The 21,936-nt window shown below is 43.8% G+C and overlaps 1 protein-coding gene and 1 non-coding gene across 4 annotated transcripts in view; both read right to left on the reverse strand.

Moving 5' to 3' along the window:
• Positions 1-21,936, reverse strand: part of ARHGEF26 (Rho guanine nucleotide exchange factor 26) — a 122,904-nt gene that overhangs the window by 9,288 nt on the left and 91,680 nt on the right. For all 3 annotated transcript variants that reach the window (XM_032344463.1, XM_032344454.1, XM_032344443.1), the window contains one exon: positions 7,229-7,438. In XM_032344463.1, the coding sequence (XP_032200354.1) occupies positions 7,229-7,438 (210 nt within the window). The remainder of the gene's footprint in view (positions 1-7,228; positions 7,439-21,936) is intronic.
• Positions 14,838-14,944, reverse strand: LOC116581321. The gene has a single exon (XR_004282008.1). It is a non-coding gene; the product is annotated as a U6 spliceosomal RNA (small nuclear RNA).

The following is a 21,936-nucleotide window of genomic DNA, read 5'->3' on the forward strand; positions in this document are numbered from 1 at the left end:
AGCAATCACAGCGGAGAGGGATGGCGGAAGGAGAGGGCAAAGGGAAAAGCACACTTGTCACTAAGCAGGGAGCCCAAGGCAGGACGTGTTCCCAGGACCCCGGGATCATGACCCAGACTGAAGGCAGACACTTCACTGAGCCACCCGGGTGCCCCAGGTGGCAGCTCTCTACCCTCCCTTGCAGCGTCTTCCAGTGGTAGCCGGCCAAGTCCTTTCTGTGCTCCTTCCCACAGTCTACAAATTTACCTACACTTCCTTTTCAAACTCCTGTCCCCATGGCCTTTGGGCACAAGTCCTTCGAGCCTCTGTGAAGGGTGGGATTGTGAGGATGGTGGTGGTCTTTGTTCATTCTCTCCCACATTCAGTTCAACCAGATGAGTCCAATGAACGGCTCCATGAAAGAAAGCCCAAAGGTTCAAAGGGTCTTCGAGACGCTGTACAACAGAATTTAACAAAGCTGAACACACGCTCAACTCACCGAATTTAAAAAATCGAACCAAAGCAAAATAATTCCCGACGCCCACAACAAGAGTTCTAAAATTTAGATTTTTTGACGTGTTACATAATTAAAGCCACTATTTCTTGTGTGTCCTATCAAACAGCTGATGAGACAAGAGTCGGGCCTGGAACCCTGGAATAACCGAAAGTGGGTCCATTCCGTTTTTGCTCCATGATAAAAGACCCACACCGTCACCTGCCCTCCTGTTTCCTCAGGGTTGGCCATCAGTGTCACAAAGGATCAAGTGATCTGAGGGGCACTATACGATGGAAGAGATCAGGCTTGGATGAGGATTCCAGATGCATTGAGCGGGGGATACTACAGCCTGTTAATAAACACATTTTTCCCATATAAATTACCCTCTCTTGTGGATTTTTGTTAGAGGACGAAGGGTAAGAGTATGTCAGACATACTTTACAATTTTTTTCCATCCCATTTACTTCCTGTTGTTAATTAAATCATTAACAGAGGCAGGAAGGCCACAACAGACTCCGAGCAAACAATGCCCCTTTATCAGGAGGCCCGGGAACTGGTTGTCTGGATGGCTGACAGGACCCACCACATCCGCAAGGCTTCTAGTTCTTCCAGGGAGAGAGAAATTTTGCAAGCGATCTCAATTTTGATTATGGTTTGAGGTGATTATATCCTATAGTTAAACATAAAGGGTAAAGAAAATGTGTGTTCATCCCTGAACACGCCTGGATGTCTCACCACCGCACACACTGGGCCCAAATGCCACACAAATTCCACCATAAACCCAGGAAGCCGGGGACGCCACTTAGCTGTTGTCCCTCGGCCGTGCCAGCTGCAGCTGTCCCTGCTTCGTCTTCATGAAGGCAGACAAAGGGGGCTGTCCGGCTCCCACATTCCTCCAGAAAGGCCCAGAGGGATAAGAATGACAGCAGTAAAACATTCGTTGTCCTTTTGTAAAGGATACGCTTTTATACTTTTCACAGACTGCTGTGTTGTGAACAACGTGATTTAAGATCCTTCCCGGGCAGACAGAGAGAACCCAGTATACGTGGCTTAATTGTACGTCCTACAGGAATGCTAACCACAGCCTTCGTAGCAAATGTGGAAAAACAAGTGGAATTTAGAGAAAACTTGCTCCGGCAGCACAAAAGGGACAGTGACCATCCAGACAGACAGTGACAGGGAAGCATGATTTCCCTCCAAGAGGCCACAATTCCACCTTGTCTAACAATTCCAAAAATACATACTAGGCACCTGCATGTACAAAGTGAGAAAAAGACACAGTGGGGGCGCCTGGGTGGCTCAGTGGGTTGGAGCCTCTGCCTTTGGCTCAGGTCATGATCCCAGGGTCCTGGGATCGAGCCCCACATCGGGCTCTCTGCTCAGCAGGGAGCCTGCTTCCCTCTCTCTCTGCCTGCCTCTCTGCCTACTTGTGATCTCTGTCAAATAAATAAAATCTTAAAAAAAAAAAAAAAAAAACAAAGACAGCGGAGCTTAGGGATTAGTCATAAAACCATGCACAACTAACTGGAGTACAGGGGGATGGTTAGGGGCCATTACAGGGTGGCTCAAAAAGTGATACAGGGGCATCTGGTGGCTCAGTCGATTCAATATCCGACTCCTGATTTCAGCTCAGGTCATGATCTCAGGGCTATGGGATGGAGCCTTGTGTCGGGCTCCCCGCTCGTCAGGGAGTCTGCTAGAGATTCCCTCTTTCCCTCTCCTTCTACCCCCCACTCATTGCTCACCTGCTCCCTCTTGCTCACTCGCTCTCTCCTATAAATAAATCTTTAAAAAAACAAGATAAGTGATACATGGGTGGTCCCCAGAGGGAGGTAGTGGCATGGAAACGAGGAGAGATGCAATGGACTTTTTTGTACAGCAAGAATTGGCAGATGACGGATTTGTGCAGACCTGGAGCGTCACAAATGACACCAAGTCTCCAGACTGGATAAATGTGAAATGGTGCCAACGGTTCCAGTTTCAGAAATGTGCATTTGGGGAAAGCTCTGGGTAGCTGACTGGTCCAGGCAGGCTGCATTTATGATGGGAATGCAAAGAGGAATGGCTAGAGATAGAAGGAAAGCTCCCCCTGCTTGTGCCCTCTCTCTCCCAAATAAATAATGTATAGGAAGGAAGGAAGGAAGGAAAGAAAAAAGAAAAGAAAGAAAAAGAAAGAAAGAAGGAAATGGAAGGAAAGCTAAAAGAGCACAGATAACAGATTAAGAAAATGTCAAAAAGGGGGTCAAGATGAGAGATCGGATCAGTCAACAGAATGAAATGAGACGAAAGGGAGAGAAAGGAAGACGGCCGGCTGGGGTCACCAGCAGCCGCTGCTCTACACTCTCCATGGAACAGCCTCGACAGGGCAGGAGAGAAGGCACACCCAAGACCGTGAAGGAGCAACTGAGCATACCGTGTTAGCTCCTCAAGTCTAAAATCCAAGGTACCATCGATTCCTCTCTTTCCTGCATGGCCACCCCAACTCATCCAACCCCCTACAATACTGGTTCTATCTCCTCTCTCAGACCCCGGCCCAGGCCACATCCAGGACTCCCCTTGACTACTGCAACAGGACCCTGTTTTGTTTTGTTTTTTAAGATTTTGATTATGTATTTGACACACAGGGAGGGAGAGAGAGAGACAGAGAGGTGCACAAGCAGGAAGAAGGGCCGGCAGGGGAGAAGCAGGCTCCCCACTGAGCAAGGAGCCCGATACAGGGCTCAATCCCAGGACCCTGGGATCATGACCTGAGCCAAAGGCAAATGTTTAACTGAATGAGCGCCCAGGTGCCGTAACAGGACCCTATTTGCTCTCCCTGCTGAAACTTCTGCCTTTGTTCCAGACTTCGCCGGGGAACTCTGCTATAGCTTACTAAACTCTAGATGATGCTTCTCAAAATGTGTGTGGTGCAAAGCCAGTCCTCACCACCCCACCCAGTCCATTGTGGACCAAGTGTTCTTCGAAACACAACAAAAGTGAGTTACTGTTAATCACATGCCTTGAGGCTGCCAACATGTCAAAATGTTGTAAGTTCTTAACCCGTTCCCTCATGCCCAGGCGGAGACGGTGTGAGGACGGACGGTCCAACCACCACACGGGAATTCCAATGCTCTGGCCTCTGATGGCCTCTTGACCGCCACTCTCTCCCTCCTTTATTCTGACCTTGCCCCCTTCAACCTGTTCAAGCCACTTTTGACAACATCAGACCCGTTTCCCTAGAAGTTGTGCACCTGCTGTTGCCTTCGCCTGGATCATTCCGGCCCTGCATTTTCCCATGTGTTGACTCCTCATCACTCAGGGTTCGGTCCAAACGTCACCTCAGAGATGTCTTCCTGTACCATCTATTCTGGATTTTATTACTAAATATTTCAAACAATGGGAGGCCCTAAATTGCCCAGCTGGGTTTCCACAAATATTTTTCCTTTTTAGAGTCTATGAACCGAAGCAAACAATCCACGTTTTAGTAGGTTTTCCCATTTCATAGCAACTGGCTTCCTGGAGTTTCCCTTTCCAGATGTCCAACAGGGCCACATGGCAAGGGAGGGCTGAGCAGTCTCCTGAATGGAGGCTCAGTAAGATAATTAAAACTTGTAACCAGAAAGGACACTAGATTCAGGAGGGTCAGGGCCTGGTCCCAGCTTTGGCAGCAACTCACTTCCTGTGTGACTTGAAGCAAATCACGTCACCTTCATCTCATTTTACATCGGGGAGAGGAAAGGAGGGAAATGGAGCACAGACTAATCATTAGGGTCACCACCGATTCTACTACCTAAGTAAGACGCTTTTGAGAGTCAAAGTGGGTGCTGTTCTTAATTCTGCCAGCACAACACACATAATATTGATCCTGGGGAAAGCAAGACGGATGTCGCCTCACCTCGGCTCCCAAGTTCCCCCTTCTCTAGAAACATCTATGGGCGTTCACCTTCGTCATGTTCCAGGGCTGGCTCCATCTGGTACATCCCAGGTGCTCTGTAAGTGCTCACCCCATTTCCTTTCTGGGAGCTCTCCTACATGCTTTATGTAGCCCAAACTCCTGGTCTATTCTACAGTTTCACCATCCTAGAAAGACTGAACTGTGCTTGTGTCAAACAGCGATGCCCCTCCTACTGACAACAGTTTTTCCAAAAAGGTAAATATTTAGGTATGAACCTCCTCCTTTTTCAAACCAAAGAATAAGTAGTCAAAGGACCTACGTGAGTCTCATGTTCTACAATTATTAAAAGGCTAGAACGGGGTGAAAACCTTGTTTTCCGAATCAGTTTGCTAACAGACCATATAAACCACATATAACATAAAAGAGAGGAAACTTAAAACACACATATTCATGTATACAATTTGCAAATCTTAGAAGCAAACAGAACAGTCTATACAGACCAAAACTCTGATTGCCCAAAGCCAGGCAAGCCCAGGGCTGACCTCCACTTCTCCAAACATGGCATATAACAATTTCCTAGCAGACAGATGTTTTTTCTAAGGAAAATACATCTTGGCTATAATAGATTTTCCTTCAGGACCAAGGCTATTTTATGCCTTGGGTGCTTCCAAGGGTCCATTTATTTACCTCTTAACCAAAGCTGAGCTGGTATTGGATGGGAAGGCAGTGGGAGAGTCGCTCCTGTGTGCAAGGAGACTTCTGCCTCTCTAGAACTTCCAGAATGTTCTTTCACCACTCATTCAAGAATTACAGATCTGAGTCAGACCCATGACTCATACCATTAATGGGTGACACAAATTAATATTCTGAGAACATTTCTGATTAAGGAAATAAATATACATTCAGCCCATGGCAAGATCAAACGGCAAGGGAGTTGAACAAATGCTACAGAACGTCCCCAGAGAGGATCTAGCCTTGGTATACAAAGAACTGGACATGTCAGTTTACTTCCTACTCTTCTGGAATAATCTCAAAACAAGTGGTGGAGGTCACACAAATTTGGAAAGAAACAGGAAAAGCTCTGCTGAAATGTTGCAGGACGTGAATAAAGAAGAACCCTTATAAACAGAGAGAAAAGGAAAACACAAAGCAAAACCAGTAACACTTTCACCATTACAAACGAAAACTGACAAGTGAAAATCTGTTTCTGAGATGTCTCTAGAATGTCTAGACTACCACTCATCTCCAAAGCCTTTAAGACTTTTCATCCTCAAAGTCAAATAAGGGGGCACCTGGGTGGCTCAGTCATTTCAGCGTCCGACTCTTGATCTTCGCTCAGGTTTTGGTCTCAGGGTCCTGAATTCAAGCCCTACATTGGACTCCACGCTGGGCATGGAGCCTACTATTTAAAAAAAAAAAAAAAAGTCCTATAAGAGCCAAAGCCCAGACATACAAAATTCTCTTTTTAAGAGAGGCTTCCCCAAACAGAGGAAGGCTAGATCTGTCTTCACTTGTGAGGGATTTAATCACTTTCCAAGTTAGGAAATGCTTTCCTGAGCCCGGGTCTTGGATATGTCTCTGCTGGTCATCTGTATAGACCAGCTAGCACCACACTCCCCCAGAGGAGCAAACAAGCCTGGAATGTGGCTGTGCTCTCTAGCAATTTCAGGGAAGAGCTCTAGGACCTTAGAAAAAGGCATTTCTTTGTTTTATAAACAACACAAAGGAAGAAGCTTCTTTTCTTATTCCCTGTGCTAACTCTCAAGTTCATTCGGAATACTCCACTTGGGCCATTTTCAAACCTCAAATAGATTTTACAACAACCTGTCCCTCTTGGTCTTCTTTAGCCTTTGAGAAGTTACTTTAAATGACCATTTAAAACGTTTTAGTTGGATGCTTGATAATTTTAATCTTTCTCGGATGTCTCTCTTGAATGATCTGAGAACCACTGTTAAAATACTCGTAAGAAGGAGAGATACCATCCTGGGTTTATTTTCACTGAGCTTTTGTTACAGTCTTCGGGTTGTCATTCACCAGCTGTCGGTGCACTTTAATCGCACCACGTGGGAACCCTGGCCCACTCGAGTGGGAGGGACGTGGAGGATCCCTGAGGACAAAGAGTGAGGGACTTCCCCGACTCTTCCTCTCCCACTCCGCCCAGTAGAACACCTGCCTGTGATGACTGTTTCAAGAGGATGTTTCCAGTTTCCAAACAAATAAATAGGTCCACGACCTCTAGATGGACCACATCACAGGAGTGGACTCAGAGATGAAGCCCTCTTGCCTTCGTCCGGTGTGAGGCTGTCTAACCCCTCAGCCACCGTGCACCAGCAGCCACAAACAGCAGGACTGTTTATTTAATTTAGCCTCTGCATCAACTCTGATGGGAAAGTAGGTTCACTAATGTTTTCCCAAATGGAGAATCTCTTTAGATAGAAATCATGGGGTATTTGCTGTCTGGTTGATGGTAAATGACTGCAAAATGGCCTCAGGTCCCTCATCTAGGAAAACTTATGGCCGAGACACAAACTACCAGATGTCATCTAACCCAAGGCTCATGGGTCCTATCTTTATCAATGATTAAAATAAAGGGATTTTTAAACTACTCTCTAAATATAAAAGCACGCCTAAAGCACAATGCATCCATTAGGATTCATGATGGTGAAATAATCATGTCCATCTCTCGAGACATTGAGGGGATCACAGTGAAAACATGAGCTTGATGAAGCCCCCAGACCCAGTGCTTGGTGCCTAACAGGTACTCAGCAAGAAGCATACAGTAGCTACGCTTGACTCTTTTTAGGGAGTCTGAGACAGGGCGTGGAAGCAGGGAAGACAGGGAGCAGACACGCTGCAACCCTGTCCCCGCACACACTTACTGCGTCTCAGCCCCGAGCAGCATCTCCACTTTCTCACTCGCATGGTTACTAAGGATGGTCAGAGTGAAGAGGTGGTTGGCCGAGCTCTGTCTTGAATAAAGCATTGTGGAACTGTTCTTCCCTGGAGAGGAATTCAGCTCTTCGTTGTCACAAGATTCCACCAGTAGCTGATCTCTTAAGGAATAATCATTGACGTTGTAACTTTCTTCACTGTGAGGAAAAGGGAAAAGAACATGTCAACAATTCAGCGGATAGCACTGTGACATGGTCAGTTTTCATGTGGCCTTTGGGGAGAAGGTGTTGGCGGGGGAAGGAAGGATAAGGAGAGAATGATTTATTTTAAAATGTGAGCTGGAATCTGAATTTTGTATCTATACAATGATTATGAATCAATATACACTTCCCAAATTAAGCCTGTTAATTACTATTTCTCTGTATTATGCTTAATTCTATCTCAGGTTTTAAAAAGCAATAGTAAACATGCCCTTCAATGGACGAATGGATAAGGAAGATGTAGTCCATATACACTATGGAGTATTATGCCTCCATCAGAAAGGATGAATACCCAACTTTTGTATCAACATGGATGGGACTGGAAGAGATTATGCTGAGTGAAATAAGTCAAGCAGAGAAAGTCAATTATCATATGGTTTCACTTACTTGTGGAGCATAAGGAATAACACAGAAGACATGGGGAGATGGAGAGAAGTGAGTTGGGGGAAATCAGGGGGGAGATGAAGCTTGAGAGACTGTGGACTCTGAGAAAGAAATGGAGGGTTTTAGAGGGGAGGGGGGCGGGGGGTTAGGAGAGCCTGGTGGTGGGCATTAAGGAAGGAACACTGGGTGTTATATGTAAACAATGAATCTTGGAACATTACATCAAAAACTAATGAGATACTGCACAGTAATTAACATAACACAATAAAAAATAATAATTATAAACACTCTCGCTTTCATCTTACATTATCCTGGAACTGTTGTCACAAGGGAGACATACACACATAGTGGTAATGCTCAGACAGGTATGCTTCCCTAGTCTTCCCTCTGTCCACAGAATAAAGAGGGACTCCCAAACCTACCCACACTCTGGGTAACAAGGGCTCACTCCCAGCCTCCAAACTACTAGGCGCAGGGCAGAAGGAGAGTGTCAGAGGTCTGCCTGAGCTGTCCTTCTCCCAACACACACAGCCTTACCACCTGCTTCAGAAACCATCAGCACTGATTTCTCTATCCCTGGTTTTGCCCAAGATCCACAGTAGTCCTCACTCCCCTGGACTCTCATTCCCATAGCACTGCGAACACGCCTGGTCTGGCCCCACCTTCCCTGAGCTCCTCAGCTGGTTTCTGAACCCCTTCTACTGGGTCCTCGGGAAATGGACCTCACGAAAGAAATCCAGCAAGATCTTAACAAATCCTCAGCCTTGTCCTTGAACCCTCTCTTTCTGGCCTTAAGAGAAATTTGGCTGTCCCTGGAAAATGTGGCCTCCCCTGAAGGTTCTCCTGCCAGCTTGCTTCTTGTTGCTGCTGCCAGAAAATGATCACTTCCCCTTCCCAAAAAGTCTTTAGCTTAGAAGCTCATGCTGTCTGGCTCTGCCTCAGAATCAGTCAGGGACAGACTCCTTATGAGTCATCGCCCCTTATGAGTTTAGTTGCTGGCTCTGATGTCTCCCCAACATGACTTTCTTGAGTTTCCATGGAGGGGGGACTTCCATTACTCTCCCTTCTCAGTTCCTTGACTTCCTCTTCACCAACCGTCTTATCCTCTGTCCTTCAGCTACCCCACCATTGTCATACCTCAGCCCTTGTCACTGCCATCAACGGCAACGTCTCTGTAATCCCAGTGTCAATCACCCGCTTCCACCAGCATCTCTCCAATTTCCTTCTTTCTTCTAACCCTCAACCCCAGTCATTCTTTACCCTCTGACTCTACCACCTTTCCCCTGTCCTTAAACCATTCACACCCTCTCATTCATACTTATTAAATTACCCAGCTTGGACCTCTTGTAGTTACAGTATGTGGTTATAATCACTCTGTGCAAACACGCTCACCTCCTTGGCAAATCCCAACCCTGGATAGATCCAACTCTCCCTCTACTCTGCCTGTATGTGTATCCTTGCAGCTGAATGCAGGAGAGCTCTAGAAATAACTGCTGAATAAATGGATGATTATGTAGTGTATCCTAATACATTCTAGGAACAAAACTGACTATTTACCTTAATTAAAAATAATTTCAAATGTATGAACTCAGAAGAACTAAGAGAAAAGGAAACCCCTTGCGCCTAATCAACTACACTAGGAATTTCAGGATAGGCCACTTTGCTCAAGATTTCTTAGAATTTCTCTCATTCAGTCGTGGACATCTGCCTGTCAACCCTTTCCTTGTAACTCTCCATAGACAACTTTAAAAATCTTTACCAAAATTTAGTTTGATGGATACCCCCCTCAAAAAGACAGCAAGCAGTTATCTATAAAAGCAAAATACTACCTTCTGATCAAGTCTAACTTGTTGCTAGGGCAATCATCTGTATTAACTGAAAGTTCCCATGGCAAGATCATTTCCAATGCTTTCCTGAAACTGCCTACAGACCAAGACAGCCATAGTCAGGATATATAAAAATAGTTCTCACATCAGAGTAAGGTTTAACAAAGTTCATATGATTTTTACAAAAAGAGAAAGCAGGATACTATACTTTACAAACAAATAAAGTTATATAAATATATAAATATATAAATATATACATATATATATATGGCTCCCCACTGAGTTCAGAGTCTGACGTGGACTTGATCCCATGACCCTGAGATCACGACCTGAGCTGAAATCAGGAGTTGGCTGATTAACCAACTGAGTCACCCAGGTTCTCCAGGTTCTATTTTTAACAAGCCATTTTACCAGAAACAAAGCAGTAAATTTTTGGCAGTGCAGGGAAAGTTTATAATGTTGTCTAGATATCTCAAACATCGACTTAACAGCCCAGGACTCAGGATAAACACCAAATCTCAAAACATAAAAGCAAAAAAACTAAAATAAAATCTCAACAACATCAAAACCAAGAGAAAGGGTGAGATAAATGAGGGCTTCACTGTTACCACGCTCTGTCTGTTCCTCTTAATCTTCTGGTCCAACTCACAAGGTAAACAAGATGGTCGGGTAGGCAAAGACACCCCTTTCCAGTTAAAAATAATTCTGTTTGCTCTGAGAAATCCAAGCATCCTAACGCGTGTGCATGGGTATTCAGGTAGTGCCCTAAACAATGACACTGCACAGGTATTCTTCCTATTTCCAAAGAAATAAAAGGCAAAGGAACCATCATTCAAGATGACTCAAGTTCCCCCTATGCGGCAGTCCCCACTAGAATCCAAGACCAAGAGGCCACAGGAAGGCCATGTAAACAGGCATGAATAAACTAGTCCAGTCTTTCTTCTCCTTTTGATTTTCTGAGTTCCTCTTTTCCCCAGTGTTTATATAAATACAAACAATATCTACTAGTGTGTTTCATTAATGCTCTGAATCTTTCTTCTGGGGGCAATTAAGGCCAGAAAAAGTAGAAAAATTAAGAGTGGGTTGTTTTTTATTTTTTTTATTGTTCTCTTAAGCAATGACAATCACAACAGCATTAAGAGCTGAGGTGACTGTATGACCCCATTTCTGCCTGCTGTCCCAGGAAGATGAACTGTGGCCACTTTACAGCTCTGTGAGGAACCCGCTTCTGTGCATCTGCACATCTGTGTCATTGATTATGACCGAACAGGGAACCTGCCCCACTGTTCGGACTTCTGCATCCAAACAGGACACAGGAAACATGTCTTTGTGGTGGTTGTTTTTTTTTTTTTTTAACGGATTCAACAGCAATTATCCAATATCATTATTTCTTCTAGACATGTAAACTTGTTTATTACACAATAAATAACACAACTTCTTTACTTCTTTTTTAATAGACTTATATTAGGAAAAAAAAAACCTTCATTTCATTTAACAGTAGTGAAATAAGTTATTTATGCTCACCTTCTACTGTTCAAACCCAACAGGACAAAAACTAAAAAGCAACTCCATCTCGCTAGCATGTCTGTCTTCTCCCACACATCCAGGCTCACACACTCAACCTCCTGAAAGTTCGAAATAACCATATTTTCTCCTCTCAGAATCTGCTAAACACTGGATGAAATTCATTCTGCTCATGTCCATCAGTGCCTTACATGCTGCTACCAAAAGGATAACTCTGGGTTAAAATATGTGCCTCAGCAGGAGGAAGAGGGGCGAATCCACAGGCAGAGGCAGCGACTGACAAACTAGTGCTCCACTCGGCTTCCTCCCCCACGTCCGGGATAACACAGCCTCAGCGGGGCTGGGAAAGATACCCCTTTCCGGAGGGAAGTTGATGCTAATCAGACTTCCCCGTGTTTGTCTCTATCATTTAACAAACATATGGTTTACATAGTCTCCTAAACAATTTGGACCATGTAATTAGGAAGTTAAATTGCTCAGAAAAAGGCAAATGGAAAAACCACCTTTCCTTGCATGGAGAAGTTTATACGTGGACTTCCTCCGATTGTCTGATAGGAGCTGCAAGTTCGCCAGCTGCACGTGGAGGCCCGTCTGCTCTGCGCAGGCAGCGGCCCCTATCAGGTGCAGCCATCAAATCTATAGAAGTCTCTAGCTCTGTAGTGTAAACAACGATCTGATTCCCTGTTGAAACCTACCTTAAAGTTCTAGTAACCTCTGCTGAGATTCTTGTCTTGTCTTTTTCTTTGAACCGAGACAGAGAACGATCTGTAGGCAACAGGATGTGGTGGTAAACACACACCTCAACTCTTCTCCCTCGGGAAGGCATTCTTTGGTTAGGCACCCCAGACAGCGTGTGGTCCTACTCTACGCTACCTCGCCGCGTGCGTTAGAACACCATATACCTTACTGTGAATACTGGCCTTCTTAAAAAGATTATTATGGATCACTTTGAACTTTCTCACACATTAGTTTCTCTAAAGGGTGAAATTTTTCATAATGGGCCGATATTCATTACTTTTCAATCAGGACAGCATGTGACAACAGCGGACAACATACCCTCATTTTTAAAACACCACAAGCACATATATCCACGTGCGTTAGCGAGCGTAGGATGCCAGACACCAACCTCAGTGTGGGACTTGCTCTGGGGAGGAGGAGGAGGACGGAGATGGGATGCTCCACTGTAAATGCATCTGTAATACTACCTCAGGTTTTTCTGTTTAGAGAGGAGTGCTCTGATAACAATATGGCAAAAAGCATCGCTTCAATCTAGATGATAGGTACGTCAGTGTTTGATAATTTTCTGTACATCTGAAATACTTTCTAAGCCCAGCTTGTAAACAAAAACTTAATAATAAATGCTTTATATATTAATAAATTAATAACAAGTAATAAAATAAATACTAATGAATAATTATATATTATATATTAATAATAAATAATAAAATAAATGAATGTGTGAGGGTACAGTTAAAGTGACTATTGCATGATGGAATTTTTTTTGCCCTACAGACAACTGATTATTGGCAGATGACATCATTGCCTAAAAAGATACTGCAAAATGAGAGTGGAAAAAAAAAAAGGTTTCCTGTGTATGAATGATAGTCAGTTAGAAAATGAAATAGAAGAAGTCATCTTATTTATAATAGCCACAAGACCCATAAAATGTTTGGGATTAAACCTAACAGTTTCTGCTATATGAAAACAGCCTCCAGACACTTCCTTCAGAAGAAGGCCCAAATGGATAAGAAAGTCTGATATTATAGAGGTATCAATTCTTCCTAAATCAAAATATAATTTTATCACAATCCCAATGAAGTACACACAGCATTTCTGGGTGAAGAGGGGGAATAGTGAAGCTGATTCTAAACCATACAAAAAATAAACATGTAAGCCCAGTCAGAAGGATTATGAAAAAGAATGAGAGTGATCCAGCCCTAGGACACATCGAAAGCATACTGTAAAACTACAATAATTCAAAGACTGGGCCTGGGCCAGTAGTTGACAGATGGATTAGTGAAACAGAATAGTGGGTTCACAAATTGACCCAAACACATTTGGGAATTTAGGACATAGTATAGGTGACATTTCAGATCTATGGGGAATTAATAGGTTAGTCACCAAATAATACTGAAACATTTGAAAAATAAAAAAAGGTTTGGATCCCCATCTCATTCAGTAACCAGGATATTTCCTTGGACCCAAGCTCAGGGCACATTAAGAGTCACAAGGAAGCAACAGAGCACAGACCCATCAGGGCCTGCCTTGTGCCTGGGGGAGGTGCTTTTAAACATGCAAATGCCTTCGGGAAAGTTTCCATCTTAAACCTTTTTAGCAAATGTTTAATAAGGATGACCAGGAACAAGAATTAGGCTAGTTGACCAAGATGGAGCGAGACATTGGAAAGGAAAGATGGGGGTGGGGGGGAATGTGGTGGGAAGGGTTGGATTGTGAAGGCTTGCTTTCCCACAACCCACTGCTCCCCAGCCCTAACTGTGAGTCGTCTCACATTTGACCATGGCGTCGTTCTGGAATTCTCTTTTATAGCTAAAATCTGACAGGTGGAAACCCAACCAGCACCTGCAATTCTTCTTCTCATAAGAGTTAAATTTAGAGGGACGCCCAGGTGGCTCAGTCAGTTAAGCAGCTGCCTTTGGCTCGGGTCATGATCCCAGCATCCTGGGATCGAGTCCCACATGGGGCTCCTTGCTTGGCAGGGAGCCTGCTTCTCCCTCTGCCTCCGCTGCCACTCTGCCTGCCTGTGCTCGCTCGCTCTCTTTCTCTCTCTCTCTCTGGCAAATAAACAAATAAAATCTTTAAAAAAAAAAAGAGAGTTAAATTTAGAAGAAAAGATGCTATCAAGAATTGTCCAAACCAACATGCTTTTCTGCATATATCAAAATAGTGATGTGTATTCATTTAACATACTCTCAGGTTCCCTGCTCTGAAAAACACTTACTTGGCCAGTGCCAAGATAAATGTCTTCTGAGCTAGCAGTTGCCTGCGTTTTTTGTTTTCTCAGACTCTGTCCCTATGCGCTGAAGGAATTGCTCCCCAAGGCCATCGTGGCCCAGCACCCCCACCAAATCCAATGACCTGAATTTCATTCCTTAACATCTACAAAATTTGATTATGTCGAGCACCTGCGACAGCCTGAAACTCTATCTTCCTCTTCTAATGTCTCTGTGACATTTCTAAGTCATCCTCATTTCCGGTCACTCTCCAAGATCCTCTCCTAGTCCCCTGCTTTTCCCTCAGGGATTTATAATGGCTCCACCATTCTCCCAGTGTGCTGATTCACACGATCTGAGGAGGTTTTTATAAGATCAAAGGAGATTCCTCCTACTTTCCTTCAAGAAACATGTAAGAATTCTTCCTGGGCAGATCTTAATTTGTTTCTCTTCCCCTTCTGAAAACACGATTTCTAAATCCCCATATTTGATCTTGTGCTTATTAACGAGAATAAAGATTACCCTAGTTAATATTTCTGGGACAAAGACTATTGGTCTATACTGAAACTTATTTTGAGTGAAGACGGATGTTGATTTCAGTTTTAAAGCTCGGTTTTAGAATAACACAAACAAGTTTGTTTTGTTTTTGTTTTTTATATGGAATGCTTCATGAATTTGCGTGTCATCCTTGCGTAGGGGCCATGCTAATCTTCTCTGTATCATTCCAATTTCAGTTTATGTGCCACCGAAGCAAGCACTAGAATGATACAAACAAGTTTTGATTAAAGTGCTGTACAAGTTTCAACTAATGAATTACAGTATAATAGGTAGGAGTTGAAACTTGGTTTAGAATGTCTGGTAAGAATCCCAATTCTATCACTTATTCACTGTGATCTTCAAGTTACTGACCCTCTCTGTGTTTTCTCATCTGTAAAATGGGAACAATATACCAATCTCCTTAGATTGTTGTAAGGATTAAGAGAGATAATATATTTAATATCTTATTGCACATAAAGCTCTTAGAATCATGTCTGGCTCACAACCAGTAAACGTTAGCTATTATTTTTAATTTTCCTGACAGATCACGCATTTTAATTGCCTGACATTTTGTTAAAAGCTTGATAATTACAGGCACTTTGCAAACGGGCAAGTAGACTAAGGATGATTTGAACTAAACACCTGGGTCAAGAAATCCATGGTGTGGCAGCACTCCCAGCAAAACAATGCACGATATTTATCCAGAAGATGATTTCAAAAAGACTTACTTGCTCAGTTCCTCAAAAATTATTCTGAAGACTAACAAACATGTTGCAGGCTTCCTATTTCATTGTCATCATATAACAAATAGTTATAAGGACCGTGTTTGTTGGTAAGATAAGGATCTGATGTGAATCACCATCCCCCCAAAATACGGCTAGTTACCCATCACAGGACTAGAGGCCTCCTTCCCCTCACCACAGATCTCCAGATTCTACACTCCAGGACCCTGCGCGCCCACAGGATGCCCTGAACCTGTGGTCTTCAAAAAGGAGAGACGGGCAGGGCTGAGAGGTTGTTAGCACCTTACTCAAGCTTTCTCGCTGGCATAACCAGAACCAGAAACAAGCTCTGAAGGACTGGTAGGCAGCTTCTTAATTTGGTAACCGGGTGACTACAAATAACTAAGTAATCCTCACATTCAAGTTTCCTTCCACTGACTTCTATGAAGGAAAGGAAAAAATACACACTGAATTCACTCTCTTCAGCCACAAAGTTATCCTATCTCTAATCAGTCGTAAGGGATGTTGCAAGAGAACCGCTACTACAAAATGGTACAAGCGATTCACATCAACTTATAAAAGAATAAAAATAGATCAATGGTTATTGCTCATTCACTTGTCATCTGATATGGATGGAGAGGGAGAGGCACTGGGTTGAACACATTTGTTCCTAAGATCACATATCAGGAGCCATAAATCAGGTCTGACCACAGAGTGCCCCACAACTTTCAGAAGTGAAACACTGGCTAAAGGTATCAAACCATTTTTTTTTTAATTATAAAATAATCTAGAAGCAGAAGGGCAGTAACTTGATTTGTGCCAAGATCTTTAGAGAGGGAGAGAGAGGATACTGGGAATAATAATGATACTCAGCATGTTTCAGCCACTGAGCAGGGACTGTCCATTGCCTTAAGAGCTTTTTTTTTTTTTCTTTTTAAAGCTTTTATTTATTCGACAGAGAGAGACAATGAAAGGGAACACAGCAGGGGGAGTGGGAGAGGGAGAAGCAGGCTTCCCACTGAGCAGGGAGCCCGATGTGGGGCTCAATTCCAGGACCCTGGGTTTATGATCTGAGTCGAAGGCAGACATTTAATGACTGTGCCACCCAAGCGCCCCTGTCTTAAGAGCTTTACATGCATTATCTTATTTAACTCTCACAGAAATTCCATGAAGAAGATGAACTGTTAAACCCATTTTACAGATGAGGATACTGAGGCTCTAAAAAATTAACAGTAACTTGCCCAAGATCACATGGCCAGGATTTGAGCCCAGGTCTACCTGATCCCAGACATGGATTTCTTGCTTCTTGTTCACCACAGCTTTTAGCATTGAATAGCAATGTCAACTCTTCCTATGGGCTAGAGGAACTGATACCCAAACTATTCATGACATTAGAGGAATCAAGGGTATGTGGGGCAGCCAGAGAAAAAGAGGATAAAAAGAAAAGAAACAGGGCTCCCATACCTCTCCTATTCTATCTCACTATCCTGAATTTAGAACCCGGTACCACAAGTCATCAGAAATAACCAAGGTTTATGTTCCGGAAAGACAAGTGCTTTGAGTAAGAGAATCTTATGGCCTTTTCAAGATTCTCTTAAAATTAATCTCCAGGGAAGAAGTTTACCCTGCGGAGGAAGAGACAATGTCAGGTGACTTCAGCTTTCTATGGTAGGAAAGCCTTCAAAATAGAAAAACTCAAAATGGGGTCAAGGCAGTCCATGACCCTTTCCAGGGAGTTTGTGCAGCTGTAAGCCACTGGGCATTCAAACTCCTTGGGGAAACTCAAGTTCTAACTTAAGTCCCTGAACTTATGATAATGATCTGGTAGTAATTTTTATAGACAATCCTTTTTTAAAACCATGAGGATTTGTCATGTGTCTTAGAGTCCAAATTATGTCAATATATAGAAGATTTATGTAACAAGGAATCAGAAAGTACAAATCCACGGCCTTAAATGTCTTCAGGAAGGAAATGTCATGAAAAGGAAACTCTTCCCTACACTTTGATGCTAGATTATCGAAAGGCAGAGGAAAGCTCACAAGTACAATTTGGAACTGGTTCTAATTTTCTCCTAGATCAGTAAGGGTGTTTATCAAAACAAACAAAGAAATGTACCAAGTGTCTAGGTTATTTTTCCCAATGGTGTTACAGGATGGCAGAAAAGTGAAAATAGTCTAGAAAAATGAAGTTAAAAAAGAACAAGCATAGGGACACCTGGGTGGCTCAGTCAGTTAAGCATCTGTCTTTGGCTCAGGTCATGAATGATCCCAGGGTCCTGGAACCGAGTCCCGCATCAAGCTCCCTGCTCAGCGGGAAGCCTGCTTTTCTCTCTCCCTCTGCCAGCTGCTCCCCCTGCTTGTGCTCCCCCTCTCTCTCTCTGACAGACAAACAACTAAAATCTTTAAAAAGAATAGGCATCAAGAAATTGTTCTGAGAGGGGCTGTGGAGTCAGAAACTCTGATTAGAATCCTGGCTTTGCTGAGAGCCGCTCCCTCTCTCTGCCTCAGGGTCCTCGGCCATCAAATGGAAATAGTACTAATCCTAGGTTGTTCTGACAACTCAGTGTTATGTTCCCTATGCACTTGGAGCACTGCTGCTGGTATACTGTTAATGCTCCATAATACAGGTTCTTATCATAACGATCACTCTTACTATCGCTACTCCTCTAACTGCAGGAAATACCTGAAAACACCATGGTCACATTGTTTGTGGGTGGAGAATTCAAGAGAAGAATGAAAAAAATCAGAACCTGATACATTTACTGTTACAGACAAGACTAGACTGGACTTCTGCATTCTCTCAGTATGATGCCCAATGCCCTCTCCCTGCCCCCATCAGGCCCATGGATCCCTGCGCTCCAAACGTGCTGAAGGACACATCTCGGCCCATGGGAACAAAAAGGCACTACCGACAAGACACTCACATGAACCACAGCCGGATAAGCAGCAACAGCCAAACAGAAGTGGGTTCTAGATCTCCAATCACTTCCGGCTTCTTTGACTTGAAGGCCACACTCCCTTCCCCGTGGTTATCCTAAAGGCAAGCCTGAGTTCTTTTACAGCATTCTTTAGGCTTCCCAAACTCCTTGTATGTTAATTAGTGTCCCATGGAAAAGATGATTTCCATGTTGTGGCTGGAACTGTCCGATCTAATCAGCTGTCAGCCTTCCCTGCTTCTCAATTACCACGTCCCACTGTGTCCAACCCTAGGGGATGCATCCTAGCTGAACTGAAACAGTCATGGCTCTCCCGTTCACCTTTGTCCTATGCCAGCATTCCCAGCCTCCTGTCTAATGATAAGTCTTGGGACCCATGACTGAACTATGAGACATAAGAAGTCTTCAGGGAATTGTCTGGGGAAGGTTTTCCTCTGCTGATAAAAAAAAAAAAAAAGAAAGCCTCTTGAGTAAAGAGCCCCCCTGGTCAGCCTCTATTTCTAAGCCTTGCCTCCCTCCTATGTCTTCGAACAAAATCATGAGGCTTGGACCTGCAGAAGCCATCTGCGACTGTGAAGGTATCTGCCTGGGGGCAAAAAGTGGAGAGAGCACAGTACAGCTGAAGAACTGACAAGGGCTGAGTTACTTGTGACCACGGAGCCCAGACTGCCCCACTTTGCCACATGTTGCAGAGGGAAGGAACTGTCTAGAGGATCTGAACCACTGTTATTTGAGAATTGTTGCACACAGCCAAAAGCTTTCCTAAGTGATCCAACAGTGAATCTCCCAAAGAGAAATGGAGATGGAGGGTTTCCCAAGGTCACCTGACTTGCTGTGTGTGTGTGTGTGTGTGTGTGTGATGATTCACCAGTTTTATTACCTTAAACCCTTTAGTATGATAACACTTTTCCTTTCAGCTCAAACATTAGTTGATATGATAGGATAAAAGAAAAGCAGTACTAAAAACACTTCCTCTGTAGAGCACACTTTTGCAAACATAGTCCTAAATGTCTTTGAAATTGAGGTTATAAGGTAAAATCCCAGAGATATGATAAGCCACATGATAAACAGAGGTCCAGATTTGTTTTTGTCAAAATTAATCAAAAATTAATATCTAAGGGAGCAGAATACAAAAATCACATCCTTTAAAAATAAAGGAGAATTCATGGGTGCCTGGGTGGCTCAGTGGGTTAAGCCTCTGCCTTCAGCTCAGGTCATGATCTCAGGATCCTGGGGATCAAGCCCTGCATCGGGCTCTCTGCTCTGCAGGGAGCCTGCTTTCCCCAGCCTCTCTGCCTACTTGTGATCTCTGTCAAATAAATAAATAAAATCCATTTAGAAAATAAAATAAAGATAAAAATAAAGAAGAATTCAAAGTAATTTTAGTTTGGGAGTAGAATGAGGGGGACCTGCCCCTGGAGTAATGCATTCACTCCAACTGTTTATATTTCCACAATTAGTTCAAATTTAACAGACATTTATAAATGATCATTATGGGCCTGGTCACTGGGCTACCCACTAAGTATACAAAGGTCAGCAAGACAGACGTGAACACATAATAACACAAATGTTATGGCCAGAGATAGTACAGGGTTTTATGGGACCATAAAGCAACAGAAATGAATCCACTACCAAGGACTGGATAAGAACTCCCAGTGGGTGTGACAATTCATCTAGATCTCAAGACCTCAAGAATAAAAAAGGACTTTGCCTAGAAAAGGCTTGGGTGGAGTGGATCAGTGAGGAGGGAGAGAGGTCGGGCAAAGAAAGTTGTGCCGGGTCCTGGTGGCTAGAAATGTAGTGGAGTATGTCTAAGAACAAGGGAGGACCACAGAAGGGCCATTTGCAAGAGATGGACTGAGTAGATGTGTCCTTTAAAAAGCATACTTTTACATTCCTCCGTAGAATGTCAAGTGGATGGGGGGATGGTGGCGTTCCAGTTAGATGTCTCATAGGTGAATTCAAGGTGTCTCCACAAGGGCACTGGCAATAGGAGAGGAGAGAAGCCATTACACGGGCTGCTTAAGAGATAAGTGATTGGCTGGACAGGGGAATGCGATGAGGACACGGAGCCAAAGTCATCTTCTGGGTTAATTGTGGAGCAACTGGAGGCAGGGAGTGGCTTTAACAAAGGAGGAGAGACCCTGGAGAAGGAAAAGGTCTGAAGGAGAAGATATAGATAAAGGTAAACTATGAGTCCTCCAAATGGAGGTGTTGGAGTCACATGACCAAGACGACATTCCAAAATTATGTAAAATGGCATCAGTCAATGTTAAAATTAAAAAAAAAAAAAAGGTGTGTTCTACAACTGGCTTCAGACATCATTCTTAAGCACAATTTATTCATTATGTGATCATAATCTAACAGTGGTGATGGGCTGGGGGAGTGTAGGGAGTTGAACTGTGTCCTCCAAAAGTCTGCTTAAGTTCTAACCCCTGGTACCTGTCCAAGGGACCTTATTTAGAAATATGGCCTTTGCAGATGTAATCAAGTTATGGTGAGATCATCCTGGAGTAGCGCAGGCCCTAAATCCAGTAACTGGTGTCCTTATAAGGAGAGAGAGATTTCAAGACACACGGAGACACAGAGAGAAGGCCATATGAAGACAGGCAGAGAGTGGAGTTATGCTACTCCACGCCAAGGAGTCCCAGGAGCCACAAGGAGCTGGAAGAAGTGAGGCAGGATTCTCCACAGAGACTTCAGAGGGAGCAAGGCCCTGCAAATATTTTTATTTTGGACCCCTGCCTCCAAAATTGGGACACAGTCCATTCCTAATGTCTTGAGCCGTCCAGTCTGTGAGACTCTGCTATAGCAGCTGAAAAGAACTAACAGAGAAGGAACGGCTTTTACTTCAGAAGAAATTCGGAGGAGGGGATTCAAGCCAGAGAGAAGGCACCGAAGGAAAATAAGGCAGTGAATTACCTCACAAAATAAGGCTTTTGCGAGTCTGAACCTATTTAGGTCTTGGAGTCAGTTTTCACATTTCAAATGTGGACATAAAAGTACTTGGTCCCTGAGGCTGGACATGGGGATGGTCTGTGTACCGTAATGGATAATAATAAATAGGTTATTATTCAATACTCTAGGAATATAACGTGGCAGTCTGTTCCCCTATTACAGTATTACTGTTGGTGCTGTGTCAGGTCGGACACATTTGCACACCCCCTATCATGAAGGCAGTACTCGTTGACAGTCTGGCATCACCGCGGTTCAGCGGTTCTCAAATGGCGGCAATTTGCACCCTTCACCCAGGGATATACAACAATGTCTGGGACATTTTTGGTTGTCCCAACTGAGAAGGAGAGGCTACTGACAAGTAGTGCGTAGAGACCAGGGATGCTGCTAAAACATCCTACAAAGCACAGAGCAGCCCCCACAACAAAGAACTGTCAAGAGTCAAGAGTGCTGATGTAGGGGACACCTGGGTGGCTCAGTCTGCTAAGCATCTGCCTTTAGCTCAGGTCATGATTCCAGGGTCCTGGGATCGAGCCCCAGATCTGGCTCCCTGCTTCACAGGGAGTCTGCTTCTCCCTACCCGCCCCCCACCCTGGCTTGT

The sequence above is a fragment of the Mustela erminea genome, chromosome 1 (genome assembly GCF_009829155.1).
Source record: "Mustela erminea isolate mMusErm1 chromosome 1, mMusErm1.Pri, whole genome shotgun sequence".
Classification (NCBI taxonomy): Eukaryota; Metazoa; Chordata; class Mammalia; order Carnivora; family Mustelidae; genus Mustela; species Mustela erminea.